Genomic DNA, 27,976 nt, shown 5'->3' with positions numbered 1-27,976 from the left:
TAGAATAATATTTTATTTAACAAATCTAAAACAACACAAAATGATAATACAGTACTAGCATTGGGTGTTTGTTCAGTTAAATAAAAAAAAAACCTTACACAAAGGATGCAAAAATTCATACAACTTCAGACAAAACAAGTTCTGTTGCATTATACAGCAGAGAAAATGCCTCGAAAAAGCCAGTTAAAGTATGTTCTGGGTTTCACAGTTTAATCTTGTGAGGAAAGTGACTTTGGTAAGATACAAGTGCTTATGCAGTAATAGACTTTCCAAAAATAATAATTCCCTTTGAGAGACTCTTTGACTGAACGCCTAAATATTAGAAATGTTCTCAAATGTAACTGGTCAGTTTTTTCCCCCACCCTTTAATTCTCCCTTTTGTGCAATTATACGTACATAAAACACTCAAATAACATCTGTCTGCTTGGGGCTTAGGACCAGCATACTCCATTCACGTGTGACCTAAACTGGATTTGAAGTCAAGCATCCACAGAATAAGTGTGTGTGTGTGTGTGTGTAACTACCAACACACCTACCTCCATTAATATTCTGCATTCTGGCAGGTCTGGTAAACTGAATTTCTTGGCTCTAAAACAAGTTTATCAGTAACATACATCATCCACCGTTACAAAGTATGAACCAGTAACTTAAGAAAGTGGACCACCATGACCTATGTCAACAGTATGTACATGTAAAAATGTAAGTCTGACATACCTATGTACTTCACAACAGACAGAGGATAGCAGTTTTCTAGATGTATGTGTGACATACATATACATCTATTCCACAGCGGGGAATAATAAAGCGAACAAATGAGTTTAACTAGTATCAGTGATGTGCAATTGCAAGCTGACTGCAGTCTGTATCTCTTCTTCGTCTTCGCTGACAGCAGTGTCCAGGTCTTTGTCTTTACGCTCCACTTGTTGTTCTTTCACAAACTCCTCCTGTATCCTCTCCAGCTCCTTCAGCTCGGCTGTTAGCTTCTCCATGTGAAACTCTCGTCTGTTCTTCAGCAGCTTCATAGGGAAGGGGTTCATATCATTGAACGCTATGTTCATTAGTTTCCTAAAGACAGAGGAGACAGGAAACAAAATGTCATCGATGAAACAACTGCAAAGTTAAAGCATCTGGGAACTGCATTCCCCCCCCCCCCCCCCCCCCCCCCCCCTTTAAAAAAACAAGAGAATAAAGTATGGGCTAGTTTTACTACTTTTCTAACATAATCGTTGTTTCAATAATGAACCCATTAACTTCTACACAGTGTATCACTCTTCAGCTGGTCCAAATCAGTCAATGGCCCCTGTCTCTGCACAGCAGAGAGTCTTCATCTAAATGAATGTGTTTTGTATTTCAGGTTTAGTGGCTGGACAGTCAGCTGCTTTACAGTCATTCTGAGAAAGCTCTGCCAAATTATTATCATAGGATCCCAATTATTTAGCTGACAAAGCAAGAGAAAGCAGATTGATTGATCCAGTTCTGTGTTATAACAGAAAGGAAATATTTTCAGTAAATAAATGGCAACAAAATCTTGGAATTATTCATCCTTAGGATTACTAATTTTTACTAAGACCCAATGGCAAGAGAATTCCACTTTTATTAGCATCTTAAACGACTGGTTTCACAAAGTACAATTAGCAGTAATCTGGTACTACCTAAAATAACATTAGGTAATCCAGGATTAGTGCTAATCAGGGTCTGTGAAACCAGCCAACAGCCTGTCTTTTTATTCACACCTGAAACCTACCATTTCTAAATTAACTTATTCAACATTTTAATAATCTGCTCTCAGACTGTTCATTTAACAACTATACCTACAGTACATCTGTTTTCTAAGAATGAAAGATGTCGTTGTGGGTCTGGGAGGTGGCGGCCCTATTACCTGTATGAAGTGAATGGTAAAGAAGGACTTGCAAAGTATTCTTTAATAAGCTTCATGAAAAATCACTGTTCAAATCATCAAAATGGTATATGTATGCAGATAGTTTAATTGCTAGGGGTTAAATATATGGCCACTGCAGTGGGTGAGACGAGTGTGAACAACTTGCACACAGTGATTGACACTGACTAGTCTGATGTGTCTATCGTCATCACCCTCATTCTGCCTCACCTGCCATCAGAGATCGTTTTGGTGAAAAAACGGAGGTACAGGTAGATCTCCAGATTGTCGTGGATCTTTAGAATCTCCTCTTCGTTGTACTTAAAGAGGGCCAGCGCATAGCGAAATATCACCTGCAAACAGAAAGAAGGAATACTGTACTGGTTAAAAAAGAAGGATATTTTCCCTCATTAAGTCGCCACTGGACTGAGCCCTTTTATAATGAATTAGTTTTTAGTTGTTTCTGTATTTTTTTTCATTTTTACTCTATATAACTCATTACTGTAATTTAGAACCACTGGATAAGCAATTAAAAATGTAAGTGTGACATACTGTGCATATGTTTGTATGCAAGCTAAGACAACTTTTCTCAACGTTTTGCTTTGAAAAATATATTAAGCATGTTTCAACACAGTTGGGTAAGTGAGGGTGGTGGTGGGAGGGGTTATTAAACGACCAATTACTAACACAGCCGGCCCTGTACCTTTGTGCCCTCATAGAGGAAAGCGTCCCACACTCTGAGCAGGATGTCGCTGACCAGGCTTTCCACAAAGACCACCAGGAACCAGTTGAAGGTGATGAGGGAGTGGTCGATGCTGTGCTCCTTGAAGTGGGCCATCAGACGAGGCATCTTCTCCGCAAGAAAGTCACGGAACACCCTCTGATCAGCCTGCAAGGAACAAAGAGCTCTGCTTAGAGCAGCGGGAGTTGCTCAACTATGGCATCCTGAATGAGCACATCCACAGTAGTTACTGATGAAGCAAAGGAGCCAGCATTAGATAAACTCAGCTATAGGCTAACAAGCAATGTCACTCATTCAGAGTAATGTTTTTTCCTTCTGCTTTATAAAAATATTATGCTGTTCATTAATATTTACCTCAAAAAAAAGGAGGTTTACAGTTTTATAAATCAGTTTATAAGTCAGTGCTCCTCTACGGATCTGAATGTTGGTGGACAAATTAGCCTCTTTCTATAGGTGTCTTTGGAAAATAGGCAGAATCTTCTGGTCAAACAAAATCTAAAATAAAAACCTCCACAAGAAGGCTAAATTCTCAAATATCATCCAGGAACAAACTCGTATCCAGAAGAGCTCTACAATGCACACCACAAGGGAAAAACAAACGAGGAAGACCAAAAACAACCTGGTGGAGACTGAAATGGGCGTGACCTGGAGCGAGGCAGAGAAAGTTGCAAAAGATTGAAACAGATGGCAAAGGATCATTGTGGCCACTGGCGGCAGAACCGCGGGGGCAGGGCGCTTGACCCCCCAGTGAAAAAGGGCGAGCGGAGACATGTTTTCGCCCCTCAACTCTGTCTCTTTATGGCATTTAAGAGGTGTATCTGTATATTAAAAAAATGGATCAATTGCCTTTAACTTGAAAAATACGTAAATACAATATTCTTTTATGTAGTTGACCTTTTTCTCCTTGATGAAAGAAAATCTCTGTTCTAGTACACACCGTCTGAATTTAGGTTTTTTGATATGACATCATCACAGCACGACGTGACCATACTGGCGGGCAAAGGCAACTTAACTAAGCGCGTGGTTAAACTTTCAATTTTACAATACCAGATGAGTGTTGTGCTGTTGGCTGCACCAAGAGGAGAACAACTTTGCCCTCTTGTGTGCTGAGCCAGACAGGAGGGCTAAGTGGATTTCAGCAGGGTGCTCCTCTGCAATTTTTCATGATTTGGCAGCAATTGAGCAGCGTTTATTAAATATCTTATTATTTTCAATATTAACTCATGAATTATGTTTAGGTGGGAACACTAACAATAGCACTGAGGAAGCTTCACCCCTAAAATTGTGAAAAGCTTCCTCTGCCTATGGTTGTGGCCTTGGAGGGACGAAGAGAATTGATTGGTTTGAAATCAGTTTTTGTACACACTGTACCTGAGACGCAATCAGGGTTTTGCTGTAGTACTCTTGTGGCATTATGATTTCAACAACAGCCACCAGACACCAGAAGGCATCCTCTTCATCCTTCAGGACTAAAAGTGCTATAGCTGCCAACCTGCAAGAGGAAACCCGAACTGTTACCAAACACACCCACCACATGACTTCACTGGCAGTCTGCTGCTAATATTCAGGAGAAAAGGGGGACTATAGGAGTGACAAGTTGTTTTTTGTCCCACAGATCTCAATGTCAAGGACAACATTTTGACACCATTTAGGCCGTATTTTGAAAAAGAATAAATACATTTTACGTATGAAACTAGAAAGAAACTGCATATGTAAATTATACATTTTACACTTATTTTTTTATTATTTTTAATCTGCCTCCATATAACCACTTGTACTTTCCACCATAGTAGTTGTGCAGAACATTAAATAACATATCTTGTGATATATATATATCTATAGATAGTATATATATGATATATATATATATATATATATATATATATATATATATTATATCTATATATTATATATATATATATATATATATATAATATATATATATATATATATATATATATATATATTATATATATATAATTAAATATTTATAAATATATTTAATTTAATGTTTCACTCAGTCCTAACCTCTACAGCATTCAATACCCCTCAAAAAAGTCTATTCCTTCTTGGGGGAGAGAATAGTATTTTAATGAAAGTTATAGAAACAACCACTAGGTGTCAGTATTTCTCTAATGTTTCTTAACTCAATAACTGAACACTGTTTGCATGTGTACTCGTCTTGCTATTTATAATACAAAAACACATGGCTTTAGTAGTGTCCTGGCACAGCTATCTCCATCTAACTGCTCTCAAATGTTAAACAGCTGTAATGCTGCCATTATCTGTGACACTGCTTACTGGTAAAGCATTATTCTTTGTTTAAGAATAGGACAAGCCATGCCGGTCCACGTCCGAGAAGTAAAATAAAGTGTTTAGGTTTTTTTTGTGATACCTTTTAATAGGAGCAGCTGGATATGCATATAAAATACACAAAGTTTGAAGGTCAACACAGGTAAATTCTTTTTCAAAATGTGGAATTCCAAGACACAAATAAATGGTAAAAATGACTTTTTACCATGCAATGGTATTAAGGACTTTCACTACAAAAGATACAGTACCGGTTGAGGCCTTGGCAGTAGCCGATGGTGGGGTTTTGCCAGGAGAAGGCTAGCAGAATGCGCTGCAGCTTTTGGACTGCGTCGGAGTTTGGCGAGGAGAAGTGCTTGTTGCCGGTGAGGGTGCGGTGCAGGTCCAGCCTGATCTGCCGTGAGGCCGGGTGCTCCGACACCTCGCAGTGCTTCGTCAGCTCTTGGTAGCGATTGGGATTCCGCTTCCTATAGACCTGCGTCCTCGTCCTCACGATCCAGCGCCACACCTGCTCCCGGTACTCCACAGGGATCCCGCACCGGATCAGGCCCTTCAGTTCCGGGGAGGGAGCCAGCTCGCCCAAAGGACGGCTGCCCAGGTAGTTGGCCCACCTGGTCCGCAAGGGCTTGTCCACCATCTCGTTGTTGCGCAGGTTGTTGGAACGGATCTCCAGGGCCTGGATTTTGGCCAGGAGCTTCATGTCTTCTACTTCGTAATCAGGAATAGTCTTGAATCCATAGTCGTCATATTCACTGGGAAGGAACAGAAAGTTAAACAAGGATGTTGGTAGTAGTATTCAAATATTCCCTAATGATCATAAAAATTGTACAGTAAGTGCATGGTTACAGGTTTTTTAAAATGTAGTTTGGTGGTCATGTATACGTAATGAACCTCGATGTTAAGCTACACTGCGCCTTTAAGGTGTTATATTTGTAATCACTCCCCTCTGTGAGCGCACCTTCTTCCCAATACTGTACGCAGAGAATAAAGTTAGTTAGTTGAGTTAGCAGCTAAAAGAGTGAGATGGAGGCAGAGAGGGAGTAGAGCTGAAGTGTGGGGGTTAGATGGAAGTAATTGTGTGTGGAAGCCAGTAAAATAACAAGGAAAGGGTTATGTGTAAATGGCATGTGTGCATTGAAAATAACCTGCCTAGATTGCAGCACTCCAGTCTTTCTTTTTCCTTGTTAAGGAGGCCAATACCGATAGTGCTAAATTGTGCAGTGGTATTGTGATGTAGACTACTCTACAGATACCAACAATCTCATTTCAACTGGTGGCATCAATCACTAACAGCAGATGTTTTCTGCTCAATTTACCATAACCAATACAACTAAATCCTGTCGCAAAAAATACTATTCAGTGGGTTCCTGTGCAGCTGATAAGATTACAGTAAATTCTATTAAAGGAATACTGACAAAAATAAACTATGTGAAAATAATTGTGAAAAGTGCATTTATAATTAGCGCTTCTGTAATTCTTCTTAACCACCATGCAACAAAAAATAGATCTTTTTTTTTTTTTTAAAGAAGTGACAAAAAAAGTTGTTTTATTTCAATTATTAAATTATCAATTTAAAAAAGCAGGGCCCAGAAATTGAAGATCATCGAAAGCAAAGCCCAGAAACTACTAATTTGCACACATATTATGTCACAATCGCAACAAACCAACTTTTTGATTTTCTGCTTGTTTTTATACAATAAATTAGATGAAAACGTGCTGCTTGCTGAGAACTGGTGTAGCTGCAACCAGATCATCAGATTAGCAATAGCGTTGCATTTAAAAACGAAACAAAGCGATTAACCAGGGAAAAAAAAAAGTTTTCCCTATGAAAGCCCAGTATGGAATTCCTGTTCTGTCTTACCTGATGGGGTTGAGTTTGAGCACGTCCTTCACGTCTCCCTGAAATGCATCCTCAATGAGCCTTTTCACCATCTCCTGCTGACTGCTGTCCAGCACTTTGCTCTCCTGCAGGCTGCGCAGCACTATCAGATACTTGCTCTCAATCTGGCAGTTCTTGGCCTCCAGGTAGGCACACTGCAACACAAAAGAGAGGTTTAGCTCTAAAATAAAACCCAGTAGTTGGTGAAAGCAGTAACCCTCCTCAACCCCCCACTGATTTCCAATATAGGGCAGTTCAAAGGGAGAGGCTTTTTATTCCCTGTTACTTTTGAACTGGGCTGAAGTTGTTGATTAAAATGTAAAAATAATTTGACTAAACACATTATAATGTATAATTGATTTGAATGGATGTTGTGTTATTTAAAAATACAATGTTTTCTTTGTTATTGTTTGGATTGGATATGGTCTGGCAGATGCGATGATAGCAGCTCGTATCTGGCAGATATCTCGTGAGAATGTTGATGATGCCATTTATTGAATTATTGTTAAAGTGTTTGTAATTAATTTAACAGCACATGTATATAAACCTGTATGTTTGTGTGTTCTTGGTGGGTGTTTGGAGGAATGAGAGCGAGCAGAGACGAAAGAAATAAAAAACTAAAGTAAAAATTAACAAATGCTACGTGTGCTGGTGATCACAAGCACAGTACTTGTTATTTTGTTCGGATTTTGTGTTCACGACTTATTTTGTTTAAACATTTTATTTATGCTCTGTGAGCGTTGTTTTTGTTAAAATATTTTATTTATTTTTGTTTAATAAAAAACAACACAACCCTACTTTCAGCCAAGTACCTGCCTGTTTGTGACTTACTATCCCTGGTCTGACGTCACCACTGGGCTGTTTATATTTCTACAAGGCAGCTATTTCCTACAGCCAGTGCAATACAGTATGCGTGCCACCTGAGTGCATTTCTTTGAAATTTAAACTGTTGTATACTGTACATGTTTTTCGATTAAGATTTGGAAATCAAAGTGTTTATGTTTTTGACAATTTTAGTAGTTTTAGCGTAACATGCAATTTAAATTATATATATTTTAAAATTATTGCTATTTTAAAGCAGTCACCCTAAGTACAGTGTGATACTTATTAATTGACATGCTCCTAGAAATCCTGAAACAACACTACTATAGTACAACAGTTTTTCATGTCACAAAAAAAATGGTCTGATCCTACGTATATCTAAAATAATTTAAAACCATTGCCAATAGATATAATGTCAAATTTCCTGCAATCACACCAGCCAGTAGCTGTTTCACTGCACAGTGCATCCAGGAGATATCACTCTGTAAAGCCATGACACAGGCACTAGGACAGATCAAGTGCTGATAAAACAGAAACAGTTACCACTTGACCCACTCAAAGAGAACACAGATTGGGGCCAACATTAATTTAATTTGCAAACCAAACATTTGTGTTTTTGTGAATAGGGTCCTACATTGACAGCACTGTACTGTATTTAGAATTCACTACATATCAATCCAATTTGTTTCTGCATCTAGGGCTGTTTTTCCTGTTAGTAACCAACCAGCTGCTGCACTTAATGACTGACATCCTTTGCAGCCAATAATAAGATCATTGACCCCAAAGCCACTGCTGTGGTGAAATGACCCAGGAAGTGCAAGTGTAACACATTTCCCAGAAGGGGAGGGAAGAGAAAGGAAGGCAAACAAACCTAGTGTAGTACAAGATGTCAATTTAAAAATCAAAATGCATATTTTAGACACATCTAGTCAGTGGAATTGTGTGACAGGTAAGATTTATGAAAGTATTTTGTTAGGTACAAACACTTTAACACTAGAACAACCAAGGCGGTCATTTTGACCATTTTTAAGAATTTAAATTTAAATTGCGGTGTGTGTGTGTGTGTGTGTAAGATACAGAGCTGTGCTTTCCTGACTTTTTCTAAACATATGTACTAATTACACTGATAAAATTAGGGAGATTAAATACCGTCATATTCCGACCAGGAGCTGTCAAATTGACCGCTACATAAAACATATTATAACAATTAAATATTATTTATATTTATCAGTCGGGACTTGCCCACATGTTTTGAAGTTTGATAATATCAGTCTGTATTCCTCAAGTGAGTGGTCTTCTGACATTTCTATTGTTTCAATGAGCCTCCTGACAGCCCATCAATCAGCCTTGACAGCTCACAGCGCCCGGCTGTCTGTTGATTATATCAGTCTGCATTCCTCAAGTGTCGCGGAAGACGCATGACAGCAAAGCAGTGTTTGGAATTACTACAAAGTTTACCAAACAACGATTTTGATGCAGCTAGGGCTGTATTAGAAGGATCGAAGGTTCATTCGCTAGCCAGGAATTCAAAGATTGTTTTAAACCTTCGAAGGTTTTTTCTTCTTTTTTTCTGTTAACAAAAATTGTTTGACAATGTGTGAATACTATAAATCACACATTAAATGTCATTCACATGCAAAATTAAATACTTTCATTTGTATAACGCATATTACTTAAACAAAAGTTGTTGTATTAAAATTCAACCAAATCGTTATATGTAGCAACTCTATATGGCGCCACTGCCGTGTATGGAGCAGGATATATATCCAAAGCAGTGGGCTCGTACTCGAAGCTCAGGCTTCAGTAAAATATGTACTGAATACCTAGTGTACAAGACAGTGTAAGAGAAGGTAGAATATGTTTGAAACATACAAAATATACTAATAATAATAACACTAATAATTTTAATTTCGAAAAAACTGAGCACCGTCCGTCCCTCCCCCTCCAGCTTGTGTTAACCAGAGGCAAATTCCTTCACTCACCATCTCGACAGCAAAGCGGTAGCATAAGCTGTATCTCAAAACCCCTCTGCTGTTTGGGATTTGTTTTTGTTAAATGCCCAAATATAAACAAGTAGCTGTGGTGACGTCACCAGTAAATTATGCAAATTACTACCATTGAAGGTCAAAATGTACCCTTTGTTGCAGCCCTGGATGCAGTAGAGATGGAAAATGACAAATCTGGCTCTGAAGCAGACTGGGTTTGCGAAGATGAATCTTCCGGCAGCAGTGACAGTGACGATGATGTCAGCAAAGTGCCAGGACCGAGTGCGCAAAGAGGGTGCAGGAGATCCCGTGGGAGAAGAAGTTTATTCAGTTTATTTACAATGTTTCGGTTATGCAGATGTTTTATATGACGTTCCTCGATAAAACTACGACTTATATTCAATTGTTTGTCCTTTCATTATAATATTTATGTTGTTTTTAATATGCCGGTTAAATTGACCGCACATGGTTATTCTATGTATGCCTATAAAAGCAAACAGTTTATTGTTCTGGGCAGTTTCCTGTTAGTTTTTACTGTTAAAATGATTACATTTGCCTTTGTGTCTATATTTATTATATAGAAGCAGAGTGGTTACACTCTGGTGCACCAGATGTATTTGCAAGTCCAAAGTTTACTATACGAAAAGCATAGGTAAACATTGTAAAAAAACAATAACAGGATATGGTAAAGCATATTAACAAAAATCGTAAACCTGGGTAAATTACAGTACATGCATAGTATAACTATGGGAAAAGCATGGGCAAAACTGCAAAAATACCATAGTAAACTTTAGTAAGAGGTTAAACATGGGGCCAGTGAGATGCTTTAAACTTTTCAAAAGTTACCAGGATGTGAAAATGATACAGACTGAATCTAAAGTTCTTTTCTTTCTCTTTTGGATTTTTAATTTTCTTTTTGCATTACACACTGGTTTAAGAATAGTTCCCAGTTGGTCAGCAGCTTGCGTCACTCAGCAGTTTGCTTTGTCATATGCTAGTTGTTCTTTAATTTACTGTGGCTTCTTAGTGCAGACAGATATGTGTTTAGGCTAAATCACTGGTCTCATTGTGGTTTTGTAGATAAAGCTATATGAAAAAAAAAAAAAACTAAAACAAAACTCACAGATGCAGTTACTATCAATCTAGGGCTTAGGCTATAAAGGCTGAAAATAAGATGTTTAGTATTAAATAAAGTCAATCATATACGAGCCTTACACAGTGACGATACTACATTCAAGAATTAACGGTAAGGATAATATTAAAAATATATATATATATATATATATATATATATATATATATATATATATATATATATATATATATATATATATATATATATATATTTTTTTTTTTTTTGTTACACAATGGTTTAAAGACAGTTGTAAGCAAAATTCTAAAATACACTGAAAACAAAAAAACACACAACAAAGTTATGACAATTTTGTTGTTTGTGTTAACCACTCTGTTACACAACAGGTCTTGAATGAGAAATGTAATGTACCAGAACTTAATTTAAACCTGGCTTTTTCTTTGCTTTTTTTTTTTTTTTTTTTTTTTTTTTTTTTGCACTGAAACATGCCCCTTTTGAGTTATTTATTTGTGGTTGCGTTGTTGCAAGATATAAAAAACAGCTTCGATTTGTTCTCCTTTTTTGTATTTTCATTTATTTTCTTAGATGTTCTGTATTTATTCACCTGTCCTAGTATTTGCTGAAGGCTAGCGTATATACAGGACAGAACCACATCAAGAGCGTATGTTCCCTTTTTTCTCCCTTTGATTTTCATGAGGTAGGTGGTCCTCTTGATTCCACATTCCACCATGCCCTGGTGTAGAGATCTGTCACACAGCAAGCTGTGGAGCACATACCTTGATCAGGAGGCCCCTCTCCTGTTCTGAACTGTTCCTCCACAGCTTAGTAAGCTGGTAGATTTCAGAGTTGAGGAACTTGTTTTGGATCTTGTGTGCCTCTATATCGTCCTAGTAAACACAGTGAAAGAATGAAATCAGAACACAATCTGTGGTTGTACTTCAAATATTTATACTATGACCTCTACTGATTAAGAACAGCTTTGACCAAGTCCTGATAACTGTTTTTTTTTTTTTTTTTTTGCTTTCATAATGGTACTCATTTGTACCCTATAAAACATACAAACACATTTGAAATAACTGGGATACGTATTCAGGCATTTCTGCAATTCTGTCAGGCATATACAGTAAAGCATAGTGCATGTGGCACTTTATTAGCTGTTAAGGAAGAATTCAGCATTGAAGGAATTCCTGCTCTGTGTTAAACAAAAGTTAAACACTTCTGCACAAGTGACAAAGATTAATCTTAGCCTAGTGTAATTTTAATAGCAAATTAAGCTGTTTGGAAATACATGTTCCTATTTTTGTTTTATATTGAGGGGTTGTTCTCCTCTTCAAATGCACAATAGACTGCAAATACTTGCATATGTTATATATATATATATATATATATATATATATATATATATATATATATATATGTTCTCCTTGTGTTATATAATAATTGGTGAAGTTAGATATTTGATATTCATTATTGCCCTATGCTGTATTGCATAGGTTGTTTTTATTTATTTATTTATTTTTTCAATTTCAACTTGAGGTCTTGCCCAGGACAGTTCCTGTACTCTACCTACATGGATTGTAACACCCATGTGATCACTCCTATGTCATTGCAGTCTGTGAAGAAAGTCAACACTACTACTTGACTTATCACCCAATGATAGAACTACTGAACTGAGTGTTATGGATCCTTAAAAAGTGTAGATAAGTAATGTAAATTAATACAGTGTACAAAAACAATGCACTTGTTTTGTTCAAATAGCTGAGAGATTAAAGAAAAAATAGTTAGCCAACTGATCATGAGTCTGGAATTATTATTTGACTTTATATTAGTGGATTTAAGTTTTGCTAATTAGCAGATAACCGGTCTCCTAACTTTTATCAGAGAGCAGTATTGCCCCTCACGTCTAGTAGCCTGGGGTTACACAGAGATAATATTTCTGATACAGTATGTTGATGTTATTATAATCATTTTTGCTGTTTATTGTAAAATCACATGAAGACAATGTGCAAGCCTCCCTCTACAGTACAACATTAAAGTAAACGGGATATAAAGTACAGTCGAACCTGTCTTATCAGATCCTGTAAGACACAATACCCTCTATTAACCAATGGACCTTTGGCATGTGCCATTCACACATGCTGCTACCATCTGAATGCTACTGATGGAAACTGATCAATGCACGTTTTATTATGGGTCTAAAACAGTCTTTTTTTTTTATTATGGGTCTAAAATCTAAAATTTCAGATCTTAGAAGGACAGAATGGATTCAGTTGCAGATAAAGAAAAGACGGTGCATTTGGGAATTCGGTTTCACTTTTTACATGCTGTACCTTCAAGCAACTGCCCAGTTTAACCAGGATAAATAAAAGCAGTCAAGAAAGCAAGGAGTTAATATAATTACTGTACTGCTAAAAAGCTAAAAGAAGATTTAATTCCAAAGCCAGTTTATGTTAGTGTGTGTTGTTGTTTATGTAACAGCTGTTGTTTATGTCTCGGGTTGACACGCATGATGTAAAACAAAATGACTTTGGCATACACTGAGAAAGCACGTTAAGAACTGTTTTTGGAATGATGTTTTGTAAACTGCCAAATACTGTATTTCAGTGCTTTTGCAATCGTTTTCACTGATTTATTAGTGTATGTGCTGTGTGGTACTCTGGTGTTTTGGACACACTGAGTTACCTGGCATTGTTCATTTATAATGCCTTGACGTTAATAACACAATGTAGTATAAGGACTCCGAGACTACCAAACATTTTTACATATCCATAGGACCCCTGGGATCAATTAAATCAGATATGACAGGTTCTACTGTAAACAAATCATTTTTAGACTGGAGTGGCCAACAACAATTGTGTGTGCTCCAATGCTAATAAAGCCAGTTAAGAAGATGCAGAGAAGGTGGGATACCGTATCTGACACCCCAGCACTGAAAACTTTACTGCTTTTTCATGTCATGCAGGATTAAACAGTGGCCAAACAAACAAAAAAAAAGAGTGTGGTTTTATCACTGTTTCTTGAAAGCTATGACTGTACTTCCCATGTCTGTAATGTGAAAGTAACTTTTAAAATAACCTGGAGATGCTCCATCTTCTCCTGTAGCTTGCAGAAGGTCTCTGTGCCCATGGTGTTGGATATGGTACGCTGGGGGTCGGCCATGCAGGAGTCCACCTGCTCGGACAGCTTGAGGATGACCTCCTGCTTAGCGTTGTTCTTCTCCATCATGAGCTGCACATGCTGCTGCAGCTCGTTCACTTGGCAGTCCCGCATGGCCAGGCTCTGCTCCAGCTCCTTCTTGTCTTTGTGCAGGGCCTCCAGACGGCCTTCCAGGTCCGCGATGCACCTCTCTTTGTGCCGCACCAGCTCCAGCCGCTCCTGCTCCCCCGCTGCTGCCAGGAACTGTTTGCTGGTCCTCTTCTCCAGTTGTGCTGCCTCCAGAGTCTTGTGAAGGAGTCGCACCAGCTCCTGATTTCAAAACACAAACACTCTGGTCATTTACTTTTAAAGCAGAAGCTTCATGAGCTGCCTTGCTGTATTGGAGGTTCCGTGACTAAATTATACTGTAGGTGGTCCCTGAAAAATACGCCTGTACTTTCTTTGTAATCGGAACCAGGTGGGACCAGACCCTGTTCAGATCAGTGATTTGTTTTGGAATACCGATAATAAACTGTAGCATGCTAAAAATGCCTTGTATAGTATTTGTTTTACACTTTTGATTCTTACATTTTCTTAAAAAAATGTAATATCCCATTTGAATTAAAAATACTTTTTTACTTATCATATAAGAACAGCTGTTATCAGCATGCACTTAATTATGGTTCGGATTATTGGTTAATTCAAACTACTGGGTCTTGGATTAGCAACAGCAACTTCCCCTCTGTTGCAGTATTTTTTAAACTGTGTTCCAGGCACTCAAAGTCTGCCCAATATTATACATCAATGATCTGAAAGCCAGTTACGAGATTTACTTAATATTCCCATAACAATGTCCTTTTTAAACCAATTATAAAAGATTAATTTGGTGAAATGATTTTAGAAATGCCCAGCAAAAGGGTTGAAAATTCTGCACAATGCCAGTGGTAATTTTTCAAACCATTCAGTCTTTTGTATATTTTAAAGAGGTTTCATGCAGTCCACGATAATAGTGTGTTTAATCATGACACAAAAACGAATAATAAAATAACTCAAAACACAGATGCAAAATAAAGATTGTGTCAGTTGATCTAATTTTACATCAGCTATACAATCAGGTACAAACTCTTGCATGTTGCAGATCAAGTGCATTTGAGCCCCGCGTTGCAAGTGACTAACAGGAAACAAGAAGGCGATGCATGATTAAAGTTTATGTTTTGGAAGCAATAAAATATGCTTTATTGAAGCTTGTAAAAATGTAAAAATTTAACCCTGCAGAAACATTCCCTGCACAGGGCCCAAAACTACCCCTAACTTTATGTCAGCCTGGACACACCAGTCCTGCCTTTATCAGACGAGCTTCTCGGGGAACCCCAAAGATTTTGTATTTGAATACACTTGCACTGTAAGTGTTGGTGACAAGAGTCCAATAACTCAAATTAACAAGCTGTTTAATTCAGCATTTTAACCTTTATGGTCACAGGAATAGTAGTACAGCACAGGAGTTTCAGTTACAGACAATGAAGCAGCAATAGACTCTCTTCACTCCTTCAGCAGTGCCCTTCAACCCTATTTTAGAAAGCTCTCTACTGTTAGGTAATGTAGGAGTTATTCAGATAAACGGGTTTGCCTTCACAGCCAGTGACACCTCAGCCAAAGAGGTGAGAAAATGCACAGTAATGAAGCAGTTTGTGGTCAGCATGCAGTAACTGAAATGGTGTTCTCAGACAGGGAAAGGCCATTCAACTGCAAAGATCGATGTAATGAAACAAGCAAAAGAAAATAGCAAATATGGTTTCTGACTTGCATAGAAAAAGAGTTAAGACATCACACATTAAATACAGTAAATCAGTACCTTGTTTGGGCAAAATCTGTAGTCTTGGATTTGAGTGTGCTTTACTTTGTGTTACTGCTTCCCTAAATCCAGCTATTTATAGTTACAACATCATATGTAAATAATATCATAACAACCATTATAAAGTTTACCACGGAATTTTTGCATAGTATTTTTGCAATTTTACCATGCTTTTCCCATGGCTATATTATACAATTCTTTTTCCATAGTTTATCATGGTTTACAATGTTTATTAACATGCTTTACCACACCTTGCTGGTCTTTACAATGCTGACCTATGCTCTCACTATGCTTTATTACACTTTGCTATGATTTTACTATCAAAACTTTAATAAGGGAAAGGTTCAAGGATTCATTGTACAAGTGCCTCACAAGACATTGGGGGGCCATGTATCAAGATCGACTGACGCAGCGCTAAATTGGCAAAATGTAAAGTAGCCCTCTTCCGCGGCACAAATTTTACCCCATCCCGTATGTAATAACTGGCCCAAAATGACATGCGTAAATGCGCTGCCCATTTGGAGCAATCATTTCTGCTTCCCCAAATCAGCTTCCTCGTATTGTTTGATTTAGGTAGTTTATTTGTAGGGGAGGCACTGTTTATCAGACTAGTATGAAAACCTGTGTCACGGGAGGCCCACTTGGAGGGAAGGCTCAGATTGTAGTAAGACCGGCACTGCCTGCATGCAAGCGGTGCCTGGTTCTACGTCAGCCCTGATTTCCTCCAACAAATCCAAAATATCCAGCTATAATTTCATCCTCAGGGAGATCAAAAAGGGTAAAGCAGACCCAAAATACTCTCCCTTTTAGGGCCATTGCAGCTGTTCTGCTGCTTCATAAATCTCATTTTAGTATCACAGACTTAATTTACAAATTAGCCCCACCTACAATTTGCCCGTGCACATAATTAAGGCTTGACACGCCTTAAAATGCATGGCTATATATATATATATATATATATATATATATATATATATATATATATATATATATATATATATATATATATATATATATATAAGTTAACCAATTGGTTGGATGGCTTCTATATGGAAAACACTCAGTGAACTCACGGAGAGTCGCACTTGTGTGGAGAAGCGCTTCAGACCTGGCAAAACAGGTGTCATCGAGGGGGAGGACGGACTGTGGAAGAGGGGTCTTGCCGACTTCTATTGACCTAGAAAAGAAGAGGAAATGCTGCTTGATGGAGAATTCTTCCCTCCAGTCCTTGCTTCCTGCATAGGCTCGATTGTAACTGAAGAAACTGAAGGAGCTGAAAGGACTGGAGGTGCTGTGGGTGGCAGGGGCACTAGGAGTAGGACACAAGCAAATGAAGTATTTGAAATGCAGAATTGTATGTATTTTTTATTTTTATTTAATATATTCTTTTTAGTTTTTTTTTTCAGAAAAGCTTGCTGGTTCTTTATTTTACTCTGGAGGCCCCTACCTGACAATATGCCCTTTATAGAAGGGGGGGAGGGGTGGCCTATACCTGTACTGTATTGTATTATTGTTTGTATCACAGTAAAAGAAACTAATAAAAAAAATCATTAAACAAAGAAAAAAGATAATAATTATTTGATACTTGTGTACAGTTTATTTCTGGATTTAAAATTGGTTATATGCATACAAATCATCATAAATTCCAGGGTGCCTAGCCAAAACTACAGTTTGCTGCTAAAGAAAATAGTTGTACAAAGCGTTGTTATTTTCAAATAGAAGGGAAATTGTGAGCTATCAAGTGCGTTTTCTAGAAATGTCTTTAGAAAGGCCTTATTGACACTCATCCCTTATCGTATGAACATGTTTTACTCCTGCATGGTTCACCTTTTAGGAACTAGAAACCTCTTACCCTTTGCAGGGTAGTTTCCTGTCAACTGAAGGACGCACCTGTTGTTTCTCCCAGTGTCACAGGATCCTCATAGGGACTGTCCAGCGGCTGCTGAATCACGTCAAAATTGAACACACTCCACCTCGGTTCCTGAGCTGGCTTGTTTCCACAGATATTGAGGACTGTGTTCCTGTTAGGGCAAAGCAGGGAAAACACAAACTGACTTCTGCAGGCAAAGTACAAAGAAAATTCAACTAAATGCACAGAAACAAACACACAAACAAACATAGTGCACGACAAACAACAAAGTTCAATGCAAGTTCAACTCGTTGCTTCTCTTGCTTAGTGTGTGACCATTTAGAAGGTCCACGTTTTGAAAGTCTGACCCATTGCCTCTGCAAACATACCTGAATTACTGTATCAATATTTTTGGTCAGCCCATATTTGTATGGTTCCAGGCACCTCCCTGGATATGGCTCATCTGTTTTCATAACAGGCTCGAACAACTTCTCTTAATTTTCAAATACAGAATGACCTTAGGGTAAAAGCACAGGTTGCTTTGCACTACTGAAAAACATTGCAATTAAACCCAGCAGCTTCTTGTAAATAGAAGCCAGGGAATATATTTTGGTTACAAAATATTTGCTGCTAGCTAATCAGGAGCAACTGGCATATCCCTTTAAACAAAATGACAGACCCAGCCCTTTGCTGTGATTTTGATGAACAAAAATCTGCTGTTAGTGCTTACACTGTACGTAACAGAGCATTGTTCAGTTTAGTGTGCTTTCCCAATTAGGGACATAAAAACAAGGTATGCAAGCAGTGTCTCACTGTATCTCTGTGATGGGATGCTTGAGGGAGAACTTTTGCAGCAAGTTTTGTTGCCAGGGGTCTGGCAGACAGGCTGCTGCTTCTCCGACCAGCCCTTTGGGTGTCTTTATTTCTGGGAGGAAGTCCTCTGTCATTTCTGAAAAAGAACACAAGCATCTCAACTGGCCATCCCTTCAGACAAAGTACACATTTCATATATATTAATTTATCATGTGGGAAATACCATTCGAGTGTACTGTAATACAGGGAAATAGAGTGCAAAAAAACAATGTTTAAGACTGGAATTACTAAAAGCACCACCCCACCCTAGTTATACTGAGGAAGCAAACAAGAGATCTTGTACATGCCCATCTCATATGCACACAGCACTGACACAAATAGCTACAGACTCTGATTGACACCCAGAATATCAATTAAAGTTGCCGGCAGCACGTTTTCAGGCATACCTACCTATATATTAGTACAGCATGCAACTGGCATTTACTTTGACACTGGGCAAAATGCAATAATTATGCTCTTCGAAGGAGTTTCACTTTGATCACTTTGAGGTATAGCTCATAAGGATAAGCTGCCCCTCTCACCCTCCCAAAAAAAAGAATTACGAAAATACTGTAATGTAGCAACCAAAGTCACCAGGGTTCTGTGATAATGTTTATAAATGCTGGTTTACTGTGCCGTTATTCTTTCAGCACTTTACAATAACTTTATAGACAGACTAGCCTAGAATAGATAATTAAATATTTTTCAGTGTCTTGTACTAAAAAACAAGTAAGACTGACATAGATATTTGTGTATTGGATGTTCAATTGTCAACAGTTTTGAGTGCAGTGGAGTTATCTTTCCTGTACTACCACAGCAGGCTGCATTTGATAGCGGAGTGGATCTTTGCAGCTACCTGTATACAGGTTGGCAGTGTCAGTAGAGGTAAACTATCTACACCAGGTTCATTTCTGTTTTCTAGAATATGTATCTGCAGCTTAAATAAAGTGCATACTGGTATATTTATATTTTAAGTTAGCAGGTTGTAACTAACTGAAACATATATGGATTGCTGTGATTCAGTCTACATTCAGTTTGACAGCTTATATGTACCCATGTTGATAGAGCTGCATGAAGGGATTATTCGGGCTGAGCAGGTAGTGATGCCCAGGCGAGGGCTAATTTATTATTCTAATAGAAACAGCTGATAGCTTCCCTGAGCCACTGTGGTAAGCAACATGCAGAAGAAGTTCAGGGAGCTTTTTCTTTCATTTTTTCTTCAATTTGAATGGAATGGAAAATTAGCCAAATCAGCACCATCGCCTGCTTGCTGTGGAGAGCGCAATCAGGAAACAATTAAAATAATATTTTTTTGCTGATTTTATGCATTTGTACTTATTTGCTGTACTTCATGAAGCAAATATAATTAAATAGATATACAGTCTACAAATATAATGAATAGTACTATGCCTTAACCCTAACTTTAGCCTTCACCTTATGTCTAACATTAACCTTAACTATAACACAGACCCTAACATTAACCTCACCCCTATTTGAAATTTCTAACTGCCAGACAAATAGTTGCAGCACTATATGTCCGGAACCCAAACTGTCTTCAACAGACTTCTACAGAGATGACTGCCGGATGGATTGACAAATGTAATATTTGGTTCCATTCGGCATATTTCCAAAAATTTGTAGATATATGTGATGATTACATGATGATGCATGCTTCATCAATTTATAATTTTATATGTATTTGTGGCAGAGATAGAGCTCTGCCTGTAAATATTGTGGTGTTTGTGTGTTTTGGTGGAGGTTGGCAGGGATGGGGTTAATTGTGGCTGTTCCCAAACGAGATAATTGGTGTCAACTGGGAACAGCCACATCCTATAAAAGCAGAGCCCAGGGCTCCATTTGGAGAGAGGAGCTGGTGAGTTTTTTTTTTTGTTTAATTTAAATTTTTTAATCCTGTTTGTTTGGTGTTATTTTTGTTTCTTTGCCTCCAAGTCTCTTTCCTGCCGCTATCCTGTTACAGTATTATTTATTTTTAAACATGCTCTCAAGTTCCTTATCTGCATGTGCAGTCGACATGACACAGCTTTGGGCGTTGGAGAAGATTTGCATCTTGAATAACTGAACACTGTTAGGAAAGTAGGAACTTCCCCTTGAGAGTCTTAATTTACATGACAGCAGAGCTAGACCCCACATGACATGAACTCTGCTTCTCTGCACCTTTTGCTTGGGAAAGTTTCAGGCAACATTAAAGAGAATCTCACTCAGAACAACCGTCAGAAACTGTGTATGTGGGCTGTGTTGTTTAAGCTGCTGTCAAGTACAGATTCAAAGTATATGTTATGCCTCATACCAGAAGAGACTGTAAATATCGGGTCTATTTTATTATACATAGGAAGGTGCTTATACCTCTTGCTAACTTTAACCCTGTTAAAGACTGTTTGTACTATATTGTTACAATGTATTGGGTGTTGTAAATAAACAGTTCAATGGTATTCAGAGTTGTTAAGACAGCTCTTCTTGTGAGACGTTTGGGCAAGCAAAAGGACTGCAAAATAACACAATTGTAAAGTTTTTATTATCATGGCAAAAAATATAAAATATAATAAAAACCCCAAAACAGATTATCATAACACAGTAAACTGAGAAATAAGAAATAAGACAGCACGGGGGGTGGGGGGACAATACTAACCCAATTTGGTTAACTTCAACCAAGTAAGCTTATAAATTCAGGACCGTGACATGAGCATATATTATGAAATGGCAATGCAGTTTCCTGAAAAGTGATTCCCAAGATGGTGTGACATATCTATAAATGGATGCACAAGTGTTACTCTCAATAAATACGTTTCTCAAACCACCGAGTTTCATCAAAATTAGATAAGTGTTACATACAGATGGACAGATACACAGCAATGGAGACACCTCCCCTCAACAGATACTCCCAATAACGTATTCATCACAGCTTTCCAGATCTATGAAGAAATGTATGTGTATGCACAACTACACCTACTACATAATACCAAAGCAACTATTTTGGCTGTCGTTGTAAAAAGTGAATCCCTGCCTAGTTACCATGTTTGTGTTCTAAGGCTGCTTCGGGCGCAGCAGGTGAGTCATTGGCAGAAATGAGACAACCACCAACGCCTCCCTCTGAGCATTTTCAGCATGTATATGGTGCAGAATTGACATCACCCTTTTATCATCTTGAGTTTTTTTTCCACCACAGAGTATCAGCATTCTCATGTACGATTATCATGTTTGAATCAATTAAGATTTCTGACTCCAGACAAATAAACAAAGTCCTGGTACTTGAGACACATTTCGTTACTTCACCTAATTAAAGCAATGCATTTCTTTCTTCACATTACAAACCATGAAAAGATGTTCGCCATAATTACAACATAGGACAAAAAAGGAAAAAAAAAAGGGTGGTGGTTATGAGAGTACAGCAACACTTTGTACGTGTTTAGAATGAATAACTTTCAATGGGGTTATTCTGATTCAGGAGTACTCAAGTGTCAATGGCTTAATGTCAGTAAAGTGTTTTTCGGGGGAGAAAGCCCATGAAACAAGCTATAATGTCAGTAATTATTGGTGATTTCAGCAGCTCTTGTTTTGAATGCACACACCTATACTGGAACCTTTTTCTCCATCCCATTTAAATAACACCACCCTTCCCCACCCCAGAATTTGGTTGACTTGAGCTGGAATTAAAACTGCAATTAAAACCTGTGTCTCTCAGTGCTGTAGCCCTGGGCTGTCAGTGAGCTTACCTTCCTGAGGTGCAGAAGGCAGCTGGCATGGCTGTGTGGAGGTAGTGAAGGGCTCTGCAGGTATTTTCACCAGGCTGGTATTGTGCTGCCACCGTTTCATTTGCAGCTGCTGCAACCAATACAGCATGGCTTGGTTGTTTAATGCCTGTAAAACCAAAAAATAAATAAAAATAAACTTGAACCGAGAGCTCTAATCTGTAACAAAATGCAGCGTCATGTTCCAAATTACAATAATGATGGTTGGTAATCCATTTTTACATATAGGAAAACCTGCTCAGGAGGATAGTTCTTTATTTCAATGCTGCATGAAGGGTATCAAAGCAGTATTTGAAGGGGATTCCCTTTGTTATGCTGACAACGTTTGTAGCGGAAACACTTACCAGAGCTGACATTTTATAGCTTAAATTAAAGCCGTTCCTTAATTCAAACTGTAAAGAAAGGCTGTGGAAGTCTGTTTTTGTTTTACAGTTGTCTCAACGCAGTCAAATATCAAATTCAAAATAATTTTAAGTTTAATCTTTTACCTTCAACATAAGGCCTCAATACACCATACACTAAGTTTTTAATTTTTTTTAATACATTTTTCTCCCACATTATCGTACAGCTTCACCAACAATCAGAGTTTTTTTCTTGCACAACTGGCTGGATGATGCTCATGTAAGATTACAAATGAAAAGTTAATAAGAAACCCTTCTTTCACAGCCACAACTTGTCAGACAGACAGTTTATTCTGAGTTTAGACCATGGTAAGAATGACACACAGTACTGCAACTTAACTTATAACTGAATATTTACTGTTAGAAAGGAACGTTAATTAAATATAACAGTGCTACGGTTTCAAATTAATTCAACAATGTCTTTAATAATTGATAAAGCTCATATGCAGATCATTACACTGTGTAACAAAAAAAAAAAAAAAAATGTGTTCCTGGGTAGTAAGTGTTATTTCCTAATTGCTTATATAATTGTAAATACAGTATAATTGTAAATCTCAAAAAAATACTCACTTCTAAATCTTTTGTAGTCATCTTTGTATTACTTTAGTATAAATACATGTTAATTTGGATTCATATGTTGTTTTTTTCTGACTTTATGTGAACGAAAAGACACACATTTGCCCATTTTCCCATTGGAAATAGTGATATTTTGAAATATCACTGTCCTGGTCACAAAAGCAAAGTTTGTGGGGAATAATAGCCGTTTTCTATACTTTTGAGGCATAAGCAATTAGGAAATAACACTTACTACCCAGGAACAAAAACTGTGTTACATGGTGTTATTACACACAGTGTTAAGCATGCTCTCTGTGACCCCCTTTTAGCTGCAAGATTGTTAATATACAATTTAAAGACTGAGAACAACAAAGCTAGAACTGTAATGCTTATTTTTGTGTTCACACGCAAGAACACTTGACAAGAGCATTTGATAAAAAGCGGATGCCAGTAGATATACTAGGTAATACATTTTTATACCAGTTTAGGATAAAGGTATTCATTTTAGGTAAAGCATAATATGAGACCATGCAATGGCTAATTTATCATAATGGATATAAATTAGATAAGATAACAGCTAAGTAAGAGAGTAATCTTACACCACCCTTACAAGAAGAATATGGGCAACATACCCACTATAAAAGGTGTTTAAAACTAGTCAGGCGTAAAACAACCAGGAAGTGTAAACTATAAAACAACCTGTTTTAACCTAACTGAACGATTTAAAACAAACAAACACCACAGACTTAAACAGCATGATACTATGACAGTCATCGTAGAGAAGGGAGTTTCAGAAGAGGAGGATAGAGGAGGGATGAGGGAGTTTTAGAGGAGAGAGTTTCAGAGGAGGAAGGAGGGTGTTTTAGAGGAGGGAGGAGGGCGTTTCAGAGGAGGGAGGAGGAAGTTTTAGAGGAGGGTGGAGGAATTTCAGAGGATAGAGGAGAGAGTTTCAGAGGAGGAAGGAGGAAGTTTCAGAGGAGGGAGGAGGAAGTTTCAGAGGAGGGAGGAGGAAGTTTTAGAGGAGGGAGGAGGAAGTTTCAGAGGAGGGAGGAGGAAGTTTCAGAGGAGGGAGGAGGAAGTTTTAGAGGAGGGAGGAGGAAGTTTCAGAGGAGGGAGGAGGAAGTTTCAGAGGATAGAGGAGAGAGTTTCAGAGGAGGAAGGAGGGTGTTTTAGAGGAGGGTGGAGGAATTTCAAAGGATAGATGAAAGAGTTTCAGAGGAGGAAGGAGGGTGTTTTAGAGGAGGGAGGAGGAAGTTTCAGAGGAGGGAGGAGGAAGTTTCAGAGGAGGGAGGAGGGAGTTTCAGAGGAGGGAGGAGGGAGTTTTAGAGGAGGGATGAGGGAGGAGGAAGTTTTAGAGGAGGGAGGAGGAGGTTTCTGAGGATGGAGGAGGGAGGAGGGAGTTTTAGAGGAGGGAGGAGGAAGTTTCAGAGGAGGGAGGAGGGAGTTTTAGAGGAGGGATGAGGGAGGAGGAAGTTTCAGAGGAGGCTGGAGGAAGTTTCAGAGGAGGGAGGAGGGAGTTTTAGAGGAGGGAGGAGGGAGGAAGACGTTTCAGAGGAGGGAAAAGGGAGTTATAGAGGAGGGAGGAGGGAGTTTCAGAGGAGGGAGGAGGGAGTTTTAGAGGAGGGATGAGGGAGGAGGAAGTTTCAGAGGAGGCTGGAGGAAGTTTCAGAGGAGGGAGGAGGGAGTTTTAGAGGAGGGAGGAAGACGTTTCAGAGGAGGGAAAAGGGAGTTATAGAGGAGGGAGGAGGGAGTTTCAGAGGAGGGAGGAGGGAGTTTTAGAGGAGGGAGGAGGGAGGAAGACGTTTCAGAGGAGGGAAAAGGGAGTTACAGAGGGAGCACATAATGACTCCTTTTTGCCTGATGTACAAAGGTGTCTTAACATGGACACCGTACACCAGAATAGATGACTGCTCTGTACTACTGTGTACCACTAATTGAGAGAGCTAAATTAACTTAATATTCTTCTCAGGAGTTTACTTGCCTGGTGCCGGTACGGTTCCAACTGCCATTCATAAACCTATTGTCAAATACAATGGTTTTCTCGATAATTCATTATCACGGATTTGCAACTGTAGGACCACAGAATGCAAACAAAACCTGCACTATTAACAAAGCCACCAGTATAGGAACTTTCAATTTCCCAGTGTTCAAAAGCTAATTGACAACCTACACCAAATCACAGACATTCAGAGAAATGCTCAATAATGCTAAACTAGTAAAAGCATAGTGACTTGTAATTAAGCATAGTGATAAAGTAGCAGTAAAGCATACGAAAGCATCGAAAGCAAAGAACAGCAGGGACGGAAATAAGACCTGACCCCAATTGCATAGCAGTTTCCCCCATTCCAGGTTTTAAAATGAGTCTGATTAGCCACAGTGTATAGGTTACAAGTTCCGATGTGTCTTATTAAACTATGAAAAAAGCATGGGGAAAAATGCTAAATTCCTGTGTTAATTTACCACGGTTAACTTTTATAAGGGAAACCCTTGGTACTGCACATGGGCACTTTCTTAAAACAGCTGTCTGTATCAAGAATCATCAAAAGGCATGTTGCATCAGGTTCATATATATTGTATATGAACCTCATATATACTGCGTTTGTAATGAAGAAACCAGAGATCCTGCCCTGCCCTGCCACTAACTCATCCATCCTGTGACTCTGTCCCACCCAGATGTGTAACTAAAAGCAGAAGATAAGAGATTTCACAAATCTGCTGGGGAAAAAATGACAGTAAGTGGCAGTCTAAACTGATTAGTGTACCCTCGAAGAAAGTGGTGTAGCTAACAAAATAACTTAATTAAGACATCAATATAGGCACTTATAACAGTGTATGTTTTTTATAACTTGTGCTTGTTTGAACTCAAAAGTAGACAAAATTGCAAGATTTATATAATTATTTAATTGGCTAGCCTGTTACCGTTTCAAATACCTCCGTAGATTAGGGGATCTCTATTGCTTTCATTCAATGAAATGTAAAGTCTGGAACAAAAAATAAATAAAATAAAATAAAACATACCTTCAGAACAACAACCCGTCCTGGGATTTGAATCTCAAAGGTCCCTTCCTCTGCTTGAGCCGGGTAGCCAAAAGTAGCGTTAGCCAGGTCAATGCTTCCCAAGGGATTGGCATCCTGTGACATTCTATAGTAGTACAGTTGGCACTTCTTCTCTTCGAAAACAAACCAGCGGGCTTTCCAGGCCTTCAAGGGCCCCCCCAGTTTGTTCAGGTACCCGCACAGTTTTGTGGAGGAGGTTTCTACTTCAGTTTTCATGACTGGCTTCTCTTGGGCACTGCTCTGGTCTGTGTGTGTAGAATCCACCCTGTTCTCCTTGGCGCTTCCCACTTCCTCTGTTGCACTGGCAGTGAGGTCATGTTGAGTGCCTGGGCTTGTTTCATTGGGATCAGAGGATTGAGCTGCAGGCTTGGGTTTTCTGACTTGACAGTCCTGCTCCATCGTTACAGTCCTCACCATGTGTGGGCTGAATGCAGATTTCAAACTGGTTTATCTTTAGCTATTTAACAGATGTGTAGTAAGGTATAATTCCTTTTGTTAGCTTTTCCCTGCCTCTTATCAGTTAGTTAAACGTTTCCAAACACCTACTTTAGTGAGGGATGAACTTGTAAATAAAATGTTACATCCCTACAGTCCTATGCGAATACAGAATACAGTAAATTGTTATATAATGTAGTATATTGTTATTATCTGTAGGAGATGCTGTATTTTTGTAAGGAGTCTATATTTGACTAACTGGCATACCCATACATAGAGAAGTGATTGAAAACATTATAGTAGTTACCATTACATAAATTACTTTCAAAATAACGTTTTACAACACAGTGGCATAGTTTGTTTTATGAAATAAATAAAGTACCCAATCTTACATCATCAACAGACAATTGTATTGTTCTGATGTAGTTAAGACTGAAGGTGACCTCCATAAGGCAAAACGCGTATTCATGTGTAGTAGGCGAATGTCATGTTTCCATACATAAAGTTTTAAAGCTGCTGCGACAAAGGGAACTGTATGCATTCGAAAAAATTCTTTTTTTTTTTAATATGAACTCCCTTGCCGTAATGTCACAATTAATTTACTGCAGCAGACTTTCATTTTACTGGGGAAAAAATCAATACAAAAATGAAATATTATGAAAGAATGGGCATTCCCTTGTTTTGTAAAAATTACTGTTGTTAGACGTGCCAAAGAGTTCCCGGAATATTTTTATTTTTAGAAATTACAGGAAACAGCACTGTCCCACTTGTGCAATTATGGTACTCTATTCTTAACATGAATACAAACCCGTTCGTGTACTTAGCAGGTTCACTTTTTATCCCCGAACATTCTTAATTGCCAGTATACATTATACTAACTAACTTTAAATTGTTTTCATCTGCAGCTTCAATATATATCCCACTTTGGATTTTTCTTCACAGTAAACAACCTCTGAATTCCATAACCTTGTAGAGCACTTACACATTGATAACACGTTTTTTACTTTAGTTTTATTTTCTCTTGGTTTTTACCTGATTCGCCTGCAGGAACGGTTTCTTCATTGTCGTAAACAAGCTTAATACGAACTTTGTGCTCCTCAGTGTTTTTCACATAGCTGACAGATTAGGTCAATCGTCTTCTTTTGTCTCCTCTTTGACGATCGTTTTGTATATTCATTTCCTTAGGGTGGGTTATTTGAAGGGTCTTGCTTATTGACTAACCTATGGGAGTTCTTGCAATTTCACGTCTTCCGTGCTTGCACAATCGGTGACAGAACCTTTTCGGCAAACATTTACACCAGGTTTACACGCATTGCTTGGAGAAGTGCATTAGCAGCTCGACCTGAGAAGCACATTAGCACGATGT

General features: G+C 38.3%; 1 protein-coding gene across 1 annotated transcript; it reads right to left on the bottom strand.

Moving 5' to 3' along the window:
• Nucleotides 1-10: 10 nt before the first annotated feature.
• On the bottom strand, nucleotides 11-27,976 carry LOC121326615 (TBC1 domain family member 2A-like). The gene is made up of 15 exons (XM_041269944.1): nucleotides 27,643-27,976; nucleotides 26,137-26,599; nucleotides 22,127-22,271; nucleotides 18,357-18,492; nucleotides 17,585-17,715; nucleotides 16,872-17,003; nucleotides 16,768-16,802; nucleotides 13,783-14,172; nucleotides 11,484-11,594; nucleotides 6,790-6,962; nucleotides 5,180-5,680; nucleotides 3,990-4,110; nucleotides 2,580-2,765; nucleotides 2,108-2,229; nucleotides 11-1,065 (listed from the first exon to the last, which is right to left on the bottom strand). Exons 2-15 carry the CDS (start codon nucleotides 26,590-26,592, stop codon nucleotides 819-821), a joined length of 2,886 nt encoding a protein of 961 aa, XP_041125878.1. The 5' UTR covers nucleotides 26,593-26,599; nucleotides 27,643-27,976; the 3' UTR covers nucleotides 11-818.

Source organism: Polyodon spathula, chromosome 2, assembly GCF_017654505.1.
Source record: "Polyodon spathula isolate WHYD16114869_AA chromosome 2, ASM1765450v1, whole genome shotgun sequence".
Lineage (NCBI taxonomy): Eukaryota > Metazoa > Chordata > Actinopteri > Acipenseriformes > Polyodontidae > Polyodon > Polyodon spathula.
The sequence above is the reverse complement of the archived record's forward strand: the minus strand, read 5'-3'. Positions and strand labels throughout refer to the sequence as shown.